Source organism: Rhamphochromis longiceps, linkage group LG22 (genome assembly GCF_057381845.1).
Source record: "Rhamphochromis longiceps isolate RC_006_pf linkage group LG22, R_longiceps_female_GT1.1, whole genome shotgun sequence".
NCBI classification, from domain to species: domain Eukaryota; kingdom Metazoa; phylum Chordata; class Actinopteri; order Cichliformes; family Cichlidae; genus Rhamphochromis; species Rhamphochromis longiceps.
Window position 1 is genome coordinate 9,549,481 of NC_140577.1, and position 22,824 is coordinate 9,572,304.

At 39.6% G+C, this 22,824-nt stretch overlaps 1 protein-coding gene across 1 annotated transcript; it reads left to right on the forward strand.

The window, feature by feature from the left end:
* Positions 1 to 14,369: 14,369 nt before the first annotated feature.
* oscp1a (organic solute carrier partner 1a) lies at positions 14,370 to 22,431 on the forward strand. The gene is made up of 11 exons (XM_085396080.1): positions 14,370 to 14,481; positions 14,667 to 14,696; positions 16,023 to 16,177; positions 17,879 to 18,046; positions 18,133 to 18,213; positions 18,314 to 18,417; positions 19,344 to 19,472; positions 19,557 to 19,611; positions 21,613 to 21,758; positions 21,845 to 21,905; positions 22,159 to 22,431. The coding sequence occupies exons 1-11, from the start codon at positions 14,370 to 14,372 to the stop codon at positions 22,282 to 22,284; spliced, it is 1,167 nt and encodes a 388-aa protein (XP_085252206.1). The 3' UTR covers positions 22,285 to 22,431.
* Positions 22,432 to 22,824: the final 393 nt, after the last annotated feature.

A 22,824-nucleotide genomic window follows, 5' to 3' on the forward strand; every position in this document is an offset into this window, starting at 1 on the left:
ATGGTACAGGTACTGCTTCGGGTGTAACTGTTTGTTCAGGTGCACCTGTTGGTTCAGGTGCAGTGGATGGTTCAGGTATTGGTTCAGGTGCAGCTGTTGGTTCAGGTGTAGCTATTGGTTCAGTTACTGGTTCATGTGCAGCTGTTGGCTCAGGTGCAGTGGATGGTTCAGGTGCAACTGTTGATTCAGGTATTGGTTCAGGTGTAGCTGTTGGTTCAGTGACTGGTTCAGGTGCAGTTGATAGTTCAGGTACTGGTTTAGATACAGCTGTTGGTTCAGGTGCAGTGGATGGTTCAGGTACTGGTTTAGATACAGCTGTTGGTTCAGGTGCAGTGGATGGTTCCGGTACTGGTTTAGATACAGCTGTTGGTTCAGGTACTGGTTCGGGTGCAGCTGTTGGTTCAGGTACTGGTTTAGGTGCAGCTGTTGGTTCAGGTGCAGTGGATGGTTCAGCTACTGGTTCAGGTGTAACTGTTGGTTCAGGTGCAGCTGCTGGTTCAGGTGTTGTGGGTGGTTCAGGTACTGGTTCTGGTGCAGCTGTTGGTTCAGGTACTGGTTTAGGTGCAGCTGTTGGTTCAGGTGCAGTGAATGGTTCAGGTGTTGTGGGTGGTTCAGGTACTGGTTCGGGTGCAGCTGTTGGTTCGGGTACTGGTTTAGGTGCAGCTGTTGGTTCAGGTGCAGCTGCTGGTTCAGGTGTTGTGGGTGGTTCAACTACTGGTTCTGGTGCAGTGGATGGTTCAGGTACTGGTTCAGGTGTAACTGTTGGTTCAGGTGCAGCTGCTGGTTCAGGTGTTGTGGGTGGTTCAGGTACTGGTTCAGGTGCAGCTGTTGGTTCAGGTACTGGTTCAGGTGCAACTGTTGGTTCAGCTACTGGTTCAGGTGTAACTGTTGATTCAGGTGCAGCTGCTGGTTCAGGTGTTGTGGGTGGTTCAGGTACTGGTTCGGGTGCAGCTGTTGGTTCAGGTACTGGTTTAGGTGCAGCTGTTGGTTCAGGTGCAGTGGATGGTTCAGCTACTGGTTCAGGTGTAACTGTTGGTTCAGGTGCAGCTGCTGGTTCAGATGTTGTGGGTGGTTCAGGTACTGGTTCGGGTGCAGCTGTTGGTTCAGGTACTGGTTTAGGTGCAGCTGTTGGTTCAGGTGCAGTGGATGGTTCAGCTACTGGTTCAGGTGTAACTGTTGGTTCAGGTGCAGCTGCTGGTTCAGGTGTTGTCGGTGGTTCAGCTACTGGTTCTAGTGCAGTGGATGGTTCAGGTACTGGTTCATGTGCAGCTGTTGGTTCAGGTGCAGTGGATGGTTCAGCTACTGGTTCAGGTGCAGCTGTTGGTTCAGGTGCAGTGACTGGTTGAGGTGCACCTTTTGGTGCTGGTGCTTTAGTTGGTTCAGTTGCTGGTTCAGGTTGTTGTGGTGATTCAGGTGAACTGGTGGTATGCTGCTCAGATGATGGTGATTCTGTATTAATCTTTGGCCCAAATGGTTTTTGTTGCTCCTTTCCACTTTTTCCTCTTCCTGGTCTTTGGCCACATTCACATGGTTTGAGCTGAATGATGTTTTTAATAAGCTGAGCACTTGGGAAGTTCATACTTATGACACCTAAGCAACCATAGTTTTTAGAGATTTTTTTATGCCGGTCCACAAAGTTGTAAAGCCACTTGTTAACATTTTGAGCAAACATTTTTGGACTGTTAAAAAGTGACGTTGATGTCTCAGTTACCACAATGTGATGTTCACAGATGTGTGACTTGATTTGCTTTAGTCTCTGTTCTACATTTTTGAGCCTATTACGTTCAAAGAAACGTGAGTCATGGTTTTCTGTTCCAGCATGAAACACATCAGTCTGGAGAAAAACAATATTGCCCCTTGCGTCCTTCATATTTGGTGTCATCGTCTGTGTCCATATTTTATTTCTGAAGTTGTCAATTAATTCCTTTGTCAACTGCACAACTTGTTTCTTGTAAAGACCATGTAATGTCACTTTCAAAATCACTGTCTCACTTTTGTGATCTCTTAAGAAATCAAGAATGTCTCTGAGGACATTATCTAATTCCGTATGCTGCCAAAACATCCAGTGACTATCCCGAATATAAACATTTTTTTGTGTAGGCAACCAAATCCCAGCATGCAAGTCAAAATATCGTACTCCCACATTAAGTTGCTGCTTCAAATTCCAAACTTGACATATAGCAAGTGGTCCTCCGTATAATGTTAAGCTTTCGTGTGTTCCAGGAATGGAGATAGCAGATAGTGGGGTCTCTTCAGGTATAGACTTCATCCAGTCAAGGTTATAAGATCTTGGATCCAGGTCTGGGTTTTCATTGAAACCTAACCATGAACCTGAGCAGGAGGTTATTCTGGTGAGAGGAAGACATTTTTACTTCTATTTTTAATTCTTTCATTGTTCTTTCAAAGTCAGAAAAAAAGTTTGAATTGTTTATTTCTATACCAAACAAAAGAAGGACAGAAATGTTTGCTGAATATGTTTTCAAATCACAACAAGTCTTACTTGTAAGTAGAACAAATATAAAGCTCACAACTGATAACACTTTAGAATAATGTCACACTATCAAGCATTAGTAAGTGCTTAATGCATCATTTATGAAGCATTACTTCTCCTTAGTATGTAACTTATAGAATTTATAAATCTAGATATAATGTTTATTTTTGATTTAAGATCTCATATACAGCATGTTCATTTTTTAATTTAGAAAGTCTAAATAAGTGATCAACAAAGTATTTAGATAAGAATTTATATATATAATCATTAAGATTTTAGATATTAGTTTATTGTTCGTGAGTGTTAATAGAGGTTTTATACATACTTATTTCAAGCTGTAATCCATGGCTAATTCATACAGTTACTAGTTGTTAAGTATTTTGTGTAACCAGGACTATTTTTGCCTTATAAAGATTTAAAAATTAAAATAAAAGTACCTCAACATATAAAGTATAAGCTCATGTAAAAAGAACACAGGCAAAGCACAAAGAAATAGAGAAAATCCAAATCAGTGTTGCCAATTTAGCAACTTTGTCACTATATTTAGCGAGTTTTCAGCCCCCCTTTAGTGACTTTTTTTCCTAAAAAGTGACTAGCGACAAATCTGGTGACTTTTACTGGTGTTATTGGAGACTTATGATGACTTTTTGATGTGAAAGCACATATCGCTCTTACTCTCAACTCTGCTGTGGGCTGCTCGCCAGTGCCAAAACGCTCACAGGCGGGGGACAGTCCTCACGCAGCAGTTGCCCCCAGCTGCTGTCAGAGCAGAAGATGTTCACCCATACGCTTCCAAACTGCAAATGAATCACACCCTGGCTGTAACGCAGTCAATTCTTCTTTTACTCTTACTTTTTGTGGGTGACAAGATTTAAAACTACTTAAAAACACACACGAAAAAAGTGTCCCAGGCTGTCTATTTCGGGTCACTTTTGCCAGTCCCAAGCCCAGATAAAGAAGGAAAGTTGGAACTGTGACATTAAAAAAACAATAATTGCTAAAAGAAATTTAATGTGTAGTTCTAAATATATTCTAAATGCTTTTAGGGTGTTTTTTTTACTCATTTTATGTCTCTTCCATGATGTTATTTCTCTCTCCTACAGAGTCGGTTACAATTATAATTATAAGAATGACCAATTATGCAAATTAGGCGATGACATCATTTAGTGACTTCTAGTGTCTTTTAGGACAACCAATAGTGATTTTTCTTACTGAGGAGTTGGCAACACTGATCCAAATCCTCTATTAGTTAACTTTAGCCAAATAAGTCATTGGCCAGTCAGGTTCAGTTCTAAAGTGCTCCTGAAATAAACTAATTAGTCAGAATATCCAGCTCTGTGCTTTCACACAGGCAAACTCGGCTGGAATGAAAAAAATACTTCATGGCCTCCTCATTCAAAACATTCGGAGAAGTTAGCGTGAGGAAGAGAAATCAGATTAGAGTAGATTAGAGACTCACTGAGTAAAACAAGTTGTGTTACTTGGGGATAACTGTAGTCTGGAACAACAGCCGTGTAGATTGAAAGAGGAGATTCAGAAACGTGCACATCAGAAGTACAGTGGGATGCAAACGTTTGGGCAACCGTGTTAATAGTCATTATTTTCCTGTATAAATCGTTGGTTGTTACAATAAAAAAATGTCAGTTAAATATATCATATAGGAGACACACACAGTGATATTTGAGAAGTGAAATGAAGTTTATTGGATTTACAGAAAGTGTGCAATAATAAAAAACAAAATCAGGCAGGTGCATAAATTTGGGCACCACAAAAAAAAGAAATGAAATCAATATTAAGTAGATCTGCCTTTTGCAGAAATTACAGCCTCTAAACGCTTCCTGTAGGTTCCAATGAGAGTCTGGATTTTGGTTGAAGGTATTTTGGACCATTCCTCTTTACAAAACATCTCTAGTTCATTCAGGTTTGATGGCTTCCGAGCATGGACAGCTCTCTCTAACTCACACCACAAATTTTCAATAATATTCAGGTCTGGGGACTGAGATGGCCATTCCAGAACGTTGTACTTGTTCCTCTGCATGAATGCCTTAGTGGGTTTTGAGCAGTGTTTCGGGTCGTTGTCTTGTTGAAAGATCCAGCCCTGGCGCAGCTTCAGCTTTGTCACTGATTCCTGGACATTTGTCTCCAGAATCTGCTGATATTGAGTGGAATCCATGTGTCCCTCATCTTTGACAAGATTCCCAGTCCCTGCACTGGCCACACAGCCCCACAGCATGATGGAACCACCACCATATTTCACTGTTGGTAGCAGGTGTTTTTCTTGGAATGCTGTGTTCTTTTTCCTCCATGCATAACACCCCTTGTTATGCCCAAATAACTCAATTTTACAGGGAGTGCAGAATTATTAGGCAAATGAGTATTTTGTCCACATCATCCTCTCCATGCATGTTGTCTTACTCCAAGCTGTATAGGCTCGAAAGCCTACTACCAATTAAGCATATTAGGTGATGTGCATCTCTGTAATGAGAAGAGGTGTGGTCTAATGACATCAACACCCTATATCAGGTGTGCATAATTATTAGGCAACGTCCTTTCCTTTGGCAAAATGGGTCAAAAGAAGGACTTGACAGGCTCAGAAAAGTCAAAAATAGTGAGATATCTTGCAGAGGGATGCAGCAGTCTCAAAATTGCAAAGCTTCTGAAGCGTGATAATCGAACAATCAAGCGTTTCATTCAAAACAGTCAACAGGGTCGCAAGAAGCGTGTGGAAAAACCAAGGCGCAAAATAACTGCCCATGAACTGAGAAAAGTCAAGCGTGCAGCTGCCAAGATGCCACTTGCCACCAGTTTGGCCATATTTCAGAGCTGCAACATCACTGGAGTGCCCAAAAGCACAAGGTATGCAATACTCAGAGACATGGCCAAGGTAAGAAAGGCTGAAAGACGACCACCACTGAACAAGACACACAAGCGGAAACGTCAAGACTGGGCCAAGAAATATCTCGAGACTGGTTTTTCTAAGGTTTTATGGACTGATGAAATGAGAGTGAGTCTTGATGGGCCAGATGGATGGGCCCGTGGCTGGATTGGTAAAGGGCAGAGAGCTCCAGTCCGACTCAGACACCAGCAAGGTCTAGGTGGAGTACTGGTTTGGGCTGGTATCATCAAAGATGAGCTTGTGGGGCCTTTTCGGGTTGAGGATGGAGTCAAGCTCAACTCCCAGTCCTACTGCCAGTTTCTGGAAGACACCTTCTTCAAGCAGTGGTACAGGAAGAAGTCTGCATCCTTCAAGAAAAACATGAGTGGAGTCCAAGTACTCCACAGCGTGGCTGGCAAGAAAGGGTATAAAAGAAGAAAAACTAATGACATGGCCTCCTTGTTCACCTGATCTGAACCCCATTGAGAACCTGTGGTCCATCATCAAATGTGAGATTTACAAGGAGGGAAAACAGTACACCTCTCTGAACAGTGTCTGGGAGGCTGTGGTTGCTGCTGCACGCAATGTTGATGGTGAACAGATCAAAACACTGACAGAATCCATGGATGGCAGGCTTTTGAGTGTCCTTGCAAAGAAAGGTGGCTATATTGGTCGCTGATTTGCTTTTGTCTTGTTTTTGAATGTCAGAAATGTATATTTGTGAATGTGGAGATGTTATATTGGTTTCACTGGTAAAAAATAAATAATTGAAATGGGTATATATTTATTTTTTGTTAAGTTGCCTAATAATTATGCACAGTAATAGTCACCTGCACTCACAGATATCCCCCTAAAATAGCTAACACTAAAAACAAACTAAAAACTACTTCCAAAAACATTCAGCTTTGATATTAATGAGTTTTTTGGGTTCATTGAGAACATGGTTGTTGTTCAATAATAAAATTATTCCTCAAAAATACAACTTGCCTAATAATTCTGCACTGTAGTTTCATCAGTCCACAGCACCTTATTCCAGAATGAAGCTGGCTTGTCCAAATGTGCTTTAGCAAACCTCAAGTGGCTCTGTTTGTGCTGTGGGCGGAGAAAAGGCTTCCTCTGCATCACTCTCATTTGCATCAAATACTCATTTGCCTAATAATTCTGCACTCCCTGTAAAATTGAGTTATTTGGGCATAACAAGGGGTGTTATGCATGGAGGAAAAAGAACACAGCATTCCAAGAAAAACACCTGCTACCAACAGTGAAATATGGTGGTGGTTCCATCATGCTGTGGGGCCGTGTGGCCAGTGCAGGGACTGGGAATCTTGTCAAAGATGAGGGACACATGGATTCCACTCAATATCAGCAGATTCTGGAGACAAATGTCCAGGAATCAGTGACAAAGCTGAAGCTGCGCCAGGGCTGGATCTTTCAACAAGACAACGACCCGAAACACTGCTCAAAACCCACTAAGGCATTCATGCAGAGGAACAAGTACAACGTTCTGGAATGGCCATCTCAGTCCCCAAACCTGAATATTATTGAAAATTTGTGGTGTGAGTTAGAGAGAGCTGTCCATGCTCGGAAGCCATCAAACCTGAATGAACTAGAGATGTTTTGTAAAGAGGAATGGTCCAAAATACCTTCAACCAAAATCCAGACTCTCATTGGAACCTACAGGAAGCGTTTAGAGGCTGTAATTTCTGCAAAAGGCAGATCTACTAAATATTGATTTCATTTCTTTTTTTGTGGTGCCCAAATTTATGCACCTGCCTGATTTTGTTTTTTATTATTGCACGATTTCTGTAAATCCAATAAACTTCATTTCACTTCTCAAATATCACTGTGTGTGTCTCCTATATGATATATTTAACTGACATTTTTTATTGTAACAACAGACGATTTATACAGGAAAATAATGACTATTAACAAGGTTGCCCAAACTTTTGCATCCCACTGTAACTGTCCTGGAACTGTTTCTCTGTGAGTATAGCTGAGTTAAGCTAACATGGCTAACTAGCCCCTTAGCCATGTTTTTGACCCATTAGCACCACAGTCTCTGTTTACACAGTCTCTGTTATGCTGTTATGGTTGTTTTACACAATTCTACCTTTGTTTTTGATGCTAGCTTACTTCATTCCTGTGTTATTGTTACACCGTGTACATCTTCAGGGGCTGCCTTTTGTTCACCATTAGTGCTAATAATACTAATATTTAATATGGTTAGATTCACTGCTACTAAAAAGAGAATAAAAAGAAGATGGATATAAAAAGGTAGAATACTGCGTAAGCATTGCTGTACCAAAAAGGTTGACACAGTATTTTGAGAATTCAGATTTTATTGTCATTATGACCATTAAATACTGGTATTTACTGATATTAATGCAGTACCATCCCTGTTTTATATAAATGAGAAGAAGAAGGAGATCATCCAGTACACGTTTCTTTCCAGCTGAGTTCACCTCTGTGATAACTCTATTTCATTTAATTCAGGAGCACTTTGCAAGTGAAGCTACTCGATGCTGACTTATCTGACTAAATCTAGCTAACAGACTACAAACCAGAAGAAAGCTGAAACTCAGAAATGAACCAAAGGTATTCCAAACTCTTAAAAATTCCAAAGACTTTTTCCTATATTATCAATTTAATATGATGGACACACAGTTTTCTGATAACCTTATTCAATTTTTATTTTAATGGAAGACTGCTCTTACGAACTCATTTCAGTATTCTTCAGCTCTCAGATAGGTTGTTTTTTGCTATCAGTATATAAATATATTCTGTATCTCTTTATAGGTTGTCTGTAATTTTTCTATTGTGAAGATAGCTAATACTTGTTTGAGTCTTGACATACTTTTCTTTTCATTTATAAATGTTTTATAAGGCAATAACAGTTCCCACTTTAGATGAGGTCACACAAAATACTTACCTAATAACTATAAACTGTCTAAATTAGCCATGGATTACAGCATGAAATAAGTATGTATAAAACCTCTATTAACACACTTACAAACAATGAGCTCATATCTTAAGGATTATATATATAAATGTGCAACACAATCATTCTAATGATACCATGAACGCGTTATATATGAGCTCATTAATCACTAATAAACATATAAATGACTACTAAAACATAATCACTGAATTAAGCACTTACTAATACCTTACTAATGGTTTATAGTGTGAATTATTCTAAAGTGTTACCATCATTTTTTGTTTTACTTACATAGAGAAAAAGCAGAGGAAGTGATTAATCTCCATAATCCGTTTATAGGCTGGTCTGTTGAGCTCAGACAGTCAGGATGTGTCCAGATTTCTTTCCAAAATGCCTTTACATTTTTTTCCCACCGGCTAATTTGTAAAAGAATTCCCAAAACTTCAAAACGCTTGTACATTTAATGCGGATATAGCTGTAACAATAGACAATGGTCTCCGGTAAAGTGAGCTGCTGTAACAGTGAACATAAAGATAAACGGTGATTTGCATGTTTCTGCTCTCTAATCTTTTATTTTTAGTAGTGTAGGAGAGAGAAAGAGAGACACTGAGAAAAATTGAGAGAGAAAGACATGTGAAGGCCATGTTGTAGCAGTTTTAGTAAAATATGACTTTAAAGATAGTTAGGGAGGTGATGAGTCAGCTCAATTTTCTATCCTTTACATATTTTACATACACTACATGTAAGAATAAAGACTCTTTAGCTGACATACTCTAGTTCTTTAGCCGGACCAGGATTAATCAGTTAACCTATCCCCACAAACTGCATGTCTTTGGACGGTGGGAGGAATCCAGAGTACTCAGAAGGAACCCACACAAACACGGGGAGAACATGCAAACTCCACACAGAAAGACCCCGGCCTGATGGTGGAATTGAACTCAGGACCTTCTTGCTGTGCGGCAACAGTGCTAACCACCGTGCTGCCTATATTATATTATATTATATTATATTATATTATATTATATTATACCAGCCCTGCGTCAGGCTGACCATCTGTCCTGAGCTGGAATAATATAATATAATGAGTTTAGCTCCATTCTTTTAAGCAAATGTTTTGAAGCTTCATCACTCCTGCTGACTGTTTAACATTTGAGACATTTTCTTATATTGATATTATTTATTTAGACTATTCTAATGCTGTTTGGCATTAAATATAGACACATAGAAAAGCTTATATTCCTCATATTAAGATCCATTAAATGGTGAATTTAATACTCACCATATTAGTTAAAATGACATAAAACAGAGTAAAGCTTCTATTCCTAATATTTAGGATTATTTAACTAGTAGATTTTGAAAATTTTAAGAGTTTTATTATCAAATGTTGATCATTAAACTAACTACTTACTAAGAAGAAAAAAATAGATGGTAATAAACGTGAAATTCTCCAATAATAATTGGTCTATTTGCCTCTCAAAAGCTTCTTGTTAAATTTCACATGGATTTGTGGTAAAGTTTCCATTTGCTGTAATTGGGCTTTAATATTCTGTAATTAAATATGGATGGTATATTTTTTCTATATTTTATGGGTTAATATTTAATAATATTTCTAACTTTTAAAAGCTATTACCTCACTTGTTAGCCTTGCTAGGAAAGGTCAAGTATGACAGCAAATTTATATTTTACCATGTTAAAGATCACTTGTGAACATCCTGAGTCCTGTTGATAACATAAGTAACTGTGAAAAAATTATGCACTTGAACTGTGAAAGCAACTTAACTACCCTTAAATCTAAAGTACAGTGGTAATTATATGACCACATGTCTGATTATTTACAAAATGTTTAAATTTTCTCTTAAATTCTGTCTACTGTACCGTAAAGTAAACAAGGATAGTTTAATTCATCACTGACACTATAATATGCGGAATTTTCATTTTCCCATTTCTAAGACATTTGTTTACAGACAATTGTATTCCTTTTCTGTAACTTATTACAAATAATTATTACTTAAGTATTACTTTTATTGTTACCTTTATTACTCCACTTATCCTCTGAAGCACTTGCGCCTTCTCCAGTGTGTATCTAATTTGTGCTCTTTCTTACGCTGTGTGACAGGGGGAACAACAGGATGTGAATCAATTACTGGTTCAGGAAGCACAGAATAATGTGTTGGTCCCATTTTTTTTGATTCAGCTGAAGCTGTTGGTTCAAGTGAAGCTCTTGGTTCGGGTGAAGTTGTGGGTTCAGGTGAAGCTGTTGGTTCAGGTGAAGCTCTTGGTTCAAGTGAAGCTGTTGGTTCAAGTGAAGCTCTTGGTTCGGGTGAAGTTGTGGGTTCAGGTGAAGTTGTTGGTTCATGTGACGCTCTTGGTTCAGGTGAAGCTCTTGGTTCGGGTGAAGTTGTTGGTTCAGGTGAAGTTGTTGGTTCGGGTGAAGTTGTTGGTTCAGGTGAAGTTGTTGGTTCGGGTGAAGCTGTTGGTTCAGGTGAAGCTGTTAGTTCAGGTGAAGTTGTTGGTTCGGGTGAAGTTGTTGGTTCAGGTGAAGTTGTTGGTTCGGGTGAAGTTGTTGGTTCAAGTGAAGTTGTTGGTTCAGGTGAAGCTGTTGGTTCGGGTGAAGTTGTTGGTTCAGGTGAAGCTGTTGGTTCGGGTGAAGTTGTTGGTTCAGGTGAAGTTGTTGGTTCGGGTGAAGCTGTTGGTTCGGGTGAAGCTGTTAGTTCGGGTGAAGCTGTAGGTTCAGATGAAGTTGATGGTTCAGGTGAAGCTGTAGGTTCAGGTGAAGCTGTTAGTTCAGGTGAAGCTGTAGGTTCAGGTGAAGTTGTTAGTTCAGGTGAAACTGTTGGTTCGGGTGAAGTTGTGGGTTCAGGTGAAGTTGATGGTTCAGGTGAAGTTGATGGTTCCGGTGAAGCTGTTGGTTCAGGTGAAGTTGTTAGTTCAGGTGAAGCTGTTGGTTCAGGTGAAGTTGATGGTTCAGGTGAAGTTGTTAGTTCAGGTGAAGCTGTTGGTTCAGGTGAAGTTGATGGTTCAGGTGAAGCTGTTGGCTCAGGTGAAGTTGATGGTTCAGGTGAAGTTGATGGTTCAGGTGAAGGTGTTGGCTCAGGTGAAGCTGTTGGTTCAGGTGAAGTTGATGGTTCAGGTGAAGCTGTTGGCTCAGGTGAAGCTGTTGGTTCAGGTGAAGTTGATGGTTCAGGTGAAGCTGTTGGTTCAGGTGAAGTTGATGGTTCAGGTGAAGCTGTTGGCTCAGGTGAAGCTGTTGGTTCAGGTGAAGTTGATGGTTCTGGTGAAGCTGTTGGTTCAGGTGAAGTTGATGGTTCAGGTGAAGCTGTTGGTTCAGGTGAAGCTGTTGCTTCAGGTGAAGTTGATGGTTCAGGTGAAGCTGTTGGTTCAGGTGAAGTTGTTGCTTCAGGTGAAGTTGATGGTTCAGGTGAAGCTGTGGGTTCAGGTGAAATTGTAGGTCCTGGTGTTGGTTCAGGTGAAGGTCTGGGTATGATTATTATTCTAGTTGTTGGTTCAGGTGAAGTTGTGGTTACAGGTGACGTTGTCAGTTTAGTTGTTGGTACAGGTGCTGGTCCCTTCTTTCCAGACTGTCCTGTTCCATCTCCGTGTCCACATTTACATGGTTTGAGCTCAGTGATTATTTTAATAATTTCAGCACTGGGGAAGTCCATACTTATGACACCTAAGCAACCATGATTTTCTGAACTGGTATTGTGTTGCTTCAGAAAGTTGTAAAGCTGTTCGTTAACTTTTTGAGCCAGTTTTATTGGTTTCTCAGTAGTTGATGCTGACGTGCCAGTCACCATAATGTGACGTTCACAGAGGTTTGACTTGATATTCTTTATTTTTTTTTCCACATTTGTGAGCCTATTATGTTCAAAGAAATGTGAGTCATGGCTTTCTGTTCCAGCTCGAAACACATCAGTCTTGAGAAAAACAATCTTACCCCTTGCATCCTTCATTTTTGGTGCTAGTGTATTTGTCCATATTTTACTTCGGAACTTGTCAATTATTGTCTTCATCAAGTCTTCAGCATCCTTGTTATTATGAAAAACTAACTTATGGAATGTCACTTTTAGAATCACAGTCTCATTCCTGTGGTTTTCTAAAAAATCAAGAATATCTCTAAGAACTTCACCTAAGGGAATTTCTTTCCCAATCAACCAGTGACTATCCCCAACATAAATGGTTTTTTTAGGAATCCAATTTCTAGAATGCAAGTCAAAATATCGTACTCCTACATTAAGTTGGTCTTTCAAATTCCAAACTTGACTTTGCAAATAACTTGCAAATAGTCCTTTGTACAATGTTAAGCTTTCATGTGTTCCAGGGATAGCGATAGCAGATAGTGGGGTCTCTTCAGGTATAGACTTCATCCACTCCCGGTTATAAGAGCTTTGACTCAGGACTGGGTTTTCATTGAAAGCTGACTGTGAACTTGAGCAGGTTATTCTGATGAGAGGAAGACATTTTTACTCTGTTAATTCTTTTTCATTCAGAACCCCCCCCAAACTAAGGCATATTAGCAATATTTGCTATTTATATATGTTTTTGCAATCACAACAAATTAGTCTTAAAAGTAACACTAGTTTGAACTATTAAAAACACAGCACAATTTATAATTTTATGTTTTACTTACATAGAGAAAAACCAGAGGAAATGATAGAACTCCATAATAAGGTTTTAGGCTTGTCAGTTGAGTTCCAAATTTCTTTCCAAAATGTGTTTAAATTATTGTTTCAGCAGGGAAATAATTCACAAAAACTTAAAAAGCTGTTAGCTGCAGACATGACTGTAACAATAGACAATGGTGTGCACTTAAGTGAGCTGCTGGTAAAGTGAACATGAAGATAAACTTTGATTTGCATGTTTCTGCTCTCTTATCTTTTATTTAGAGTAGTGTAGGAGAGGGAAGGAGAGAAATTCTTGTGTTACTCTTTTGGATGTATTAGTGATGAGCAGCAGGAGGAGTATAGAGCACGATGCTTTTGTGGATGAATCATCTGCCTCAGAATGTGAATAAAACTCAGAATACTGTGGAAATAGAGCCTGCTCATCTCCTTTTTGTACACAACCTATGTGTTGATCTTCCACTTCAGCTTGTGGTCAGTGCAGATACACATAAGTGCACCGTGGGTATAAAAATGAGTGAAAAAACAGCCAATGTCCAAAAGAAAAGCTTCAGAAAGTCAGGAGAACTATTTCTCAAGACTTCTTTAAAAAATTACAAGAAACTGTGGCTCACTTGAAGTAAAATATAAAGAAATAACGGGGGAAACTAGATTTTTGTACAAGGAATGTACAAGATGTCCCAGATCAAATACGCTAAGCTAGCTAAGGCTAGTTATCATGCTAAGCTGACTATGCTACACACCTAAATGATGAGGTAAAAAGATACAATTAAAGACTGGTAAAGCTTTATCATTACTGTTTACAAACATGTTTTGTTTCCATGTTTGGTGCTGGGGGAGACTTGTCTACATGAGGTTTTGAGAGCTTTGCAATGAAGAGAGGCCTCATCTCTCAACATTAGTTGCCAACCGCACTCATTCTCTTGGTTGAATGGGAGCAAATCCAAGCTGGAAGGTTAAAAGATGTGGTGGAAAGTCTCCACAGGAGAGTGTAGAATAAAATTTAACAATTACACGTACACATATGTTCTTTTAGCACTTTTGGACTTTGGTTCACTGAATAGCCCTTTAAATGTAACCTGCTTATAAAGGGTTAGTTAGTTAGTCTGTTTAATCTTGCACATGGCATACCCATTTACCTTCTGTGTTTGGTTGTAATGTGCTGTAACGTCATCCTTATCCTGTCCAATAAGCTTCTGTCTGTACACTCCTTATCCTCTTGTTGGCCACCTGTTACATCTTAGTGAGCAGAAGAATGATCAGATAAGACCTAGCATGAACATTTCACTTAACAGTGGCAATCCACAAGAGGAACAATCAGTTAACTGGGTGGAAATGAGCAGAGTTTTTTTCAGCTGCAAAGGATTTTTCTCCTTCTGACGCCTACCTCTGCGACAGCTTTGTGCTAAGGAGCTAATCCTCCTTTTCTTTTGACTTTGCAAGATGTCTATGAGAACTCTCCCCCTGGTTTTCATTAATCTGGGTGGAGAGATGCTTTACATACTGGACCAACGCCTGCGAGCTCACAACACCTCAGAGGACAATTCAGAGAAAGGTAGAGGCAGCTGACATCTTTGTAGATGTGTCTTCCCAGTTTGTGTCAAGCTGTAGCAGTCTGATGCCAATTTATAAACTTAAAAAAAAGTGCTTTTCTTATGTCAGATGCATAACTACCCAAATTACAAATCTGCTTTCCTTCTTTTTCTTTCTTCTTTTGTTGGAAACCCAACATGGCTGCAGGAGTGTGGTCAGAAAATGACAGGAAAAGAGGTATTACTTGAGCGTAATGTTCTTTAGTCAGCTCCTCCAGCATCTCTGAGCTCTCTTAACAAGTCAGAAAATATATAATTTTCTTGAAAACACATGTGAAATTGTCACACAGAGCCAGACAAGTAGCTAGACACCTACCACAAATTTGTATATACAGTGCACCAGCCACTTTATTTGGTACACTTTTGCACTCTGGTCTTCAGAACTGTGTTAATTCTTTGTGGCACAGGTTCAGCAAAGTGCTGGAAACATTCCTCGGAGATTCTCATCCATATTGACATGATAGCATCACACAGTAGCTGCAGAGTTGTCAGCTGTGCATCCACGATATGACTCTGCCATTGCACCACATCCCAAAGGTGCCCTATCTGATTGAGATCTGGTGACTGTGGAGGCTATTTGAGTAAGTGAAGTATGGCATGATTTTAGCTTTGAGACATGGCACAAAGCTGGAAGCAGCCATAAAAAGAGATTGGTATACCTGAACCTTAGACACAAGGATCAATCTATGCGCATAAGGGGCGATCGTGACTCAAGAGTTGGCAGTTCGTCTTGTCATCGGAAGGTTGCCGGTTCGAGCCCCAGCTAAGTCAGTCTCGGTCATTGTGTCCTTGGGCAAGACACTTCACCCGTTGCCTACTGGTAGTGGTCAGAGGGCCCAGTGGCACCAGTGTCCGGCAGCCTCGCCTCCGTCAGTGCGCCCCAGGCCAGCTGTGGCTACAATGTGGCTTGCCATCACTAGTGTGTGAATGGGTGTGTGAATGGGTGGATGACTGAATGTAGTGTAAAGCGCTTTGGGGTCCTTAGGGACTAAGTAAAGTGCTATACAAAATACTGCCCATTTGCCATTCATGAATGAGAGTCTGAAAAAAGAGCACTCAGAGTTAAAACACATATGAGGCTATTTGCTCACAGAAGGTGGACAAGAAAATGATTGGACTAGAGCAATGATGTCACCAGTTTGACAGGTTGGGTAAGAGGAAGTGATGTAAAGAATAGACAATCAGCCCAAACACCAAGCAATTCAGGCAGATGAATTAATACAGATTTTCCTTAACTTATACTTAAGCTTCATTTGAATAGGTGTACTTAACAAAGTGGCCAGTGAGTTTATTTAGACTGTCTCCCATATATATTTGGAGTTGTATAAATTAAAAAAAATGCATAAAACAATGGTAAACAACCATTTAAAAAAAAAAAAAAAAATTTACCATTTTTTTCCTTTTTCATGACCTCTGTGTTTATCGACCGCACTAAGAAAGAAGTAGCTTCAATTCAAAAGCAAAATTCTCCACCTTTCTGTTTGGCTGCTTCTCCATTTCACAGTCATGAATGACATCGTTGGGACCATGTTCAGTAAAGCCTTCATGGATGAACTTCTCAAACCTCAGCAGCTGTATTCTCACAGGACAATGAAAACGGTGCTAACTCGGTTAGCGCACGCCTCCATCATGAGACTGAACCCGGCCAGCATGGACAGGGTAAATACCAAATACCAGGAACAGGAGCACTAGATTATAAACAGCAAGTGAACTGAAAAACTTTTTAAAGTAAAAATCTTCCCCTTGTTCACAGTGAAAGTTTTTCCCTTTACTGGAAAAAAATGCCAGGAAAAACAGAGTCGATTCATTGATCTCAAACCTATGACTCAGTCCTTGAAGTTCAGAAATAAGCTTCCACAGTTTACTCATTACCTCTCCCTATAATGCAGGACTGTCAAACCTGCACCCATAAAATTTACTTTACTTAATGGAGCAATGATTTTATACACATCCCGAGTCATTAGGGACTTATAGTCATGTGAAAAAGAAAGCAGTCCTGTAAAACCTTCCTGCTTCCATAGGGAATACTGTATGTAGCAGCCAGGTGCTGCTAATCAAATGCATTTCATAAACTTAATGTGAGCAAGTATGTCCACTTGTCAAGTCTAACAAAATGCATTTGGAAAACAACAGTTTGCAGGTCAGGACCATTCAGGTGTGTGTTAACACAATGCCACAATCTTCTCAGGATGAGATGTCCTAGAAAATTCACTCAGAAGTCAGACTGTGCAGAAAACCCAGGAGCTACATCTCAGACTTTACAGCCAACAATTGGCATGTTAAATTTTAAAGTTCATGACAGCACAACTAGAAAAAGACTGAACAAGTGGTTTGTTTAGAAGAGTTGCCAAAACAAAGCGTCTTCTCTATAAATCATTCATGGCAGCAGAGCACAGGTTTGCAAAGCTGTATCTGAATAAACCACAAGATGGAAAGTGTCCTGTGTACGAATGAGGCCAAAGTGGAGATGTTTCGGTAAAATCCACAGCACCACTGCGTTTGGCTTTTGGGGAAAGCCAAACGCAGCATACCAGCAAAACACCTGACATCAACTGTTAAGCACGGTGGTGGACGGGTAATCGTTTGGGCTTGACCTGGACAGCTTGCAGTCATTGAGTCAAACACAAACTTCTGTGTATACCAAAGTATTCTAGAGTAAAATGTGAAGCTATCTGTCCATTACCTAAAGCTTGGCTGAAATTTGGTCATAAAACAGAACGATGATTCCAAGAACAGCAGCAAATCTGCAAAAGAAAAGAATCAAAATGTTGCAGTGGTCCAGTCAAAGTCTAAATCTCAGGTGACTGAACTGCTCTGCACAAGCAAATTCCCACAATCCTTACTGAGCTGAAGCAACACTGTAAAGTAGAGTGGGCTGAAACTTCTCCACAACGATGTGAGAGACTGATGAAGTCAAGCAGTTACTTCTTATTACTTCTAAAGGTAGTTCAACGAGCAAATGAATTGTGGGTTGTAGTTAGTTTCTCACAGGATTGTAACTCAACATATATTTTATAATTGTATTATTTGTTTCTGATAGTTCTTAATTTTTATTGAGGGTCAGATGATTTTTTACTTGTTACTTTCTTGATTTGTCTTATAATTTCTTTGTTATTATTATTAGCTTTTAATGTTATTGTTTTAATTGCATCTTTCTCTGTCATATTAGTCATGTGAAGCAGTTTGAAGTGCATTAACCTCACGGAAAGTCCTACACAAATTGCTTTCTCTCAGATATTGATTGATAATTGATTGTCAGATTGTTCTGGTATCTTATTAATACATAACATGACAAAAATGTAAACATTTTACAGCTCTGTTAATTTTTTAAGGTGTAGATTTGTGTTTTTGTTCTTGTAGCTTTATGAGCTAATGGTCATGGCTTTCAAATATCAAGTCTTCCTTTGTCTGCGGCCAAAAGACCTGCTGCTCATCTCATACAATCACATGGACACCATCAGGGAATTCGTGAAAGACACTCCCATGGCCGTGAACCAAGTCGATGAGACACACAGGAAAATCATTGAGGTATGACTCAGATAACTGAAGTTATATAAACCTTGTATTTATAAGGTGCAAGCATCCTCTGCAGCCATTGTCTCTCTTTGATGTAGGCATACTCGTCTTTATCAGAGGGTGAACTCCAGCTTCTCAGACAGACTCTCCTCACATTTTTCCAAGACATGCACGTTCGTGTGAGTCCCCTGCTTGAAATCCCATCCTCCTCAAACATATTAATATCAAATTAAACATTTCATTTTTCTGCTTTCAATTAATGCTCTCTCTTTTTTTAAGGTATCACTTTTCCTAAAAGATCAGATCCAAAATCCCAACGGACGGTTCGCCCTGACGACGTCAGGCCCAGTGCCTCATGGGACTGATGTTCCTGGGCTTATTAGGTATGTAGGTTACAGTGTGTGCAGATGGTTTACATATAGTTTTGAAATGAATTTCAAGGAATCCATAAATGTAAATCAAAAATATGTCCTCAGTCATATCTGTCACTGTCAATGTAATAGAGCATTTTATGCAAAGTAATAAAGGTCAGCTATGGCCAGCGCATTTATCCTTCCCCTGATAGTAAGCGCTCAGATGTGCCCCCTTTAAGCAGAAATACATTTTGTATACATGCATTCTTCAGTTGTAAGATTTCTGGGGGATTTTTGCACATACTGCCTGTTTCAAATATATCCACAACATCCACAACGGTATCAGATCTGTGCTTTGGCCCATATGTGTCTTAAGTGTGCCAAAGTGACCATATCAAAAGAATTCAAAGCAGTCATTTCATCAGTCTTTCACTAATTTCTTTGGATTATTTTGTTTACAATGAAAAACAAGCACAGAAAAGACCAAAATTTAACCTTTGTTTGTCTTTGTTGAATCAGAAAAGCACCTCCTGCCTCTGTACCACGTATCCCTTTACTTCTACAATGTGATATTTTTACATAAGTGCTGATTAAAAGCATGTGCTGTAAGCATCATTCATGCAAACTAATACACATGCGAGTACTTTATTAATGTCTGTCATTAATGAGTCTGCCATTGTTTGTCAGATTCTCAGTGTCTTTATCACATATTTGCTTCTAATTCAAGTTTAGACATTATAAGCAGAATTAATTTCTACTGTCAATGTTTATACACTGAACCTGGTTTAACATCTGCCACTTCATTAACGGCACTAGATGTGGCCACTCTGTGGCCTGGTGGTCTGATGCAACTCTGAAGTCACCGCCAAAAGGCTGACCAATCCCAACTTTCAATTTTCTTTAAAAAAAATGTGTCCACAATCCAGAGTGTCGCCATCTGTTTCCTGTTTTCAAAGGATATTTGACTGTCGCGGCAGAGAAGTGAGACGAAGGGAGTTCCCCTCTGGAGGGAGTTACACCAGCTCCATCAGAGAGGGGTCTTTCGAGCTGCATGGAAACAGAGTGATCAGACTCGGCATGAACATGTATGTAAATATGCTGCTGGACACTACATGGTGAACACACACACTGAACCTGTGGGTGACACTGCTGCGTTTCATGACTTAAAGGTACACTGTGGATCATCCAGAGGAGACACACACGTCCAGGGCTCCCTCTGTAAAGGTAATAACATGTCAGGGAGGTCACAGATTTCATTTTACAGTTATGGTTGGTGATATATATATATATATATATATAACTTAATATTGTCCTGAACTACACCTGAGCTCTTGCTGTTGTGAAACCATGAAATTATGTTTAAGCAATAATAGCAAATCATATCATATGGAGCTTTTTTCCTACAAGGTGATATTTACCTTTGATAGTGGTGTTTAAAGGATGCTCAGGTGGCACCAAGGGGCTCAAAATGTTGCACCACTTTCACACTCACTCCACTAACCTGATGCTTCCTAGTTTGTTTGGAGCCAGAAGTGACAATTTTTGAATCAGATGGTAGGGCACCGAGTTAGCTAAGGTTATCTAGCTGCAGCAATAAACCCAAAAAAACAGACATATGCTTGATATATTAACATATTTTTAGATATTTCTTACGCCAAAGGAACCCAACATACATTTGTTATAGAGTGGGAAACTGTCCATGTGCCTCCAAATCACTTTTTATACCAGGCTGTGAACATGCATTTAAATGCTGTAAATTTGGATATTTTGTAATGGAGGTCTGCGGGGATTCACTCATTTTTGCAGCTTGCCTCAAGTGGCCACTCAAGGAACTTTAGTTTGTTTTGTACTTCTGTGTTGGCTTCGTATATTAGCCCCAGAAATTCCTGCTTGCCTGGACATTGATGCATAGTAAAAGCCGTTAATGCTGTTATGGCAGTGGCCCGTTCCCTGTGGTTTGCACACGCAGCTCTTTATTGACACACTTTTTGCATATACACTTAAACTCACCTCACTTGCCCCGCTGTTCAAAACATCTCACTGGTGTAGGCTCATCATTGTGTGTGTCTCTACAGCCTCACACCTTCTATAAGAGAAGAGCTTAATTGGGTGTGTAAGACAGGTGTGCCCAAACCACACTACTGAGTTTCCTGGCTTCTACAGCTGAGCCAGAAAACCACACCCCAGTGCTACTGCTGTACAAAGAGAAGATGGTAATCAGATTAATGAAGTGTCAAAAATAATAATAATAGTGTTTCTCAGTAACTGTGAATGTTTGTGTCTGCTTATATTATCACCATATCAACATCAAACGGCTGGTTAGACAGTGTAATGTTTAATTAGTCAATATTAACATTAATAATGTTTGAAAACTTGTAGTAACTCTTGTGCTGCCACTGCACCCCTCCCTTTCCTGAACCATTATCCACAAATAGAGAAAACTTGGAACAGTTGTGAAGCTTCCCAGGAGCGCATTAGTTGCAAAAGACTCCAGAACAACATCTAAAGAACTGCAGGGCTCACTTGTTTCAGAGTGGACCAAAGTGGCATCCATGAGAGAAAAACACCACTGACCAAAAAGAATACGCAGGCTCATCTCACATTTGCCAAAAACATCTTGATAATGAGAAAGAAGCTGGAATTTTTTTAAGCTTTGCATGCCGTTACATCTGGTGTAAAACTAACAGCATTTTATTAAAAGGAACATCATGCCAACAGTCAGACATGGTGGTGGCAGCGTGATGGTCTGACGCAGGTTTGCTGGACGATTTGCAAAAACTGGTGGAACCATGAATTCTGATTTCTACTAAAAGAAACCTGAAGGAGAATCTCCAGCTATCATTTCTTGCCCTGAACCTTAAACAGGCTGTTCTTTCTTAAAAACCCTCCAGTTTGGCTGAATTAAAAACATCTCTGTAAGGAAGATGTTTTTTTCAATCAAACGCTTGATTGTAGTTCTTGCTGCCAACAGCAGTGCAACCAGTTATTGGGTTTAGGGGGAGTTTTCAGAGGGCCAGGTAGCATTGGAGAACTTTTTTTCATTAATAAATTATATAATTTAAAAACTGCATCTTGTATTTAGTCTGGTTCTCTTTCTTTATTATTAGAATTTGTTTGATGACCTGAAACATATAACTATAATAAATAGAAAAAGATCAGAAAAGGGGCAAATACTATTTTCACAGCTCTGTTATAACCTGCCTCTGCACCTCCATCGTGCTGCAGGCAAACGGCTCTCCCAACCCGCTGGCGAAGGAGGAGCTGAACCTGCTGGCTCGTCTGATGGGCAGCATGAAGACAGAGAACAAGCCCAAAGACGAATCAGGTTTTCGAATCAACCTGTTCAACACAGACAAAGAGGAGGCGGAAGCGTGGGTGTTCTTCTTTTCTATTTTAATTCCCTGTTGTTACATTAACATAAATTTCCTCATCAAGGCCTTTTTATCTTGTTTCACAGAGGAGCATCAGCTAGTGCTGAGGAGTCCTTGTATGGAGTGATAAATATTCAAGCAATGCAGGTATGATCATGCAGACTCTTCTGGGGTATTTCAGTGAACTAAAACTAAACCACAGTCAAGAAAACAGTTTAGTTTGACTTAAAAAAAAAAAAAGGCAACTGCTGAGCACGTGAACAAACCTAACAATATAAACAGAAAATCTGGCAAAAAAGTGTGTTAGTGTGAGTGTCTGGCTACACTCTGGACTGTTGTTATGACTGCCATGTCTCTCTTAAAACATCTGTGATGAACTTAATCCAAGTTTTTGGTTCAGGATGAGCAGGCGGCATCGGAGTTGGCTCGCATCGCCGGACAGTTTGAAGAAGAAGAAGAAGAGAAACCCGAAAAACCCAGCAACAACAAGGGAGAAGAGCTCCTGGCCATGATGGACGACCTCTGACTCATTTATGCAGTCTGTGGTTGTTTGATGATCGGATGGTTAATCTCCACTGTGAACTTTAATCTGAAATATGCAGTATTCAGTGAAACAGATGCAAGAACTCAACATTATAACACAGTTACAATAGACAGAAACTATTTTCTATGTTTAAATTGCAGCTGAACTGACTTGGATGTTAAACGGTAACACCTGCTGTGTTTGAGGTTTCATTTTCTTTTTAACAATTTAATGTTAAATAAAAGTATTTATTTATATTTACATGATTAGGCTGGCTCGTGTTTACATGCTGTAAAACAAAATGAGTTGCAAATGTTGCTGTGAGGCAGGGAAGAAATTAAATGAAAAGGATTGATCATATTTTTAAATATGACATCTAATTGGACACGTACTAATTTAAATAAGCTATAAATTAATATTTGGATAATGAAAATAAATGTTCATTGAGACGATTTCGTTTCTGCAGCAGCAACCTGTAGGGGGTGCTGTTGTCTTCGCTTTGTAAGAAAAGAACAATCTCATGAAGGTTTCTTTGATTCGGAG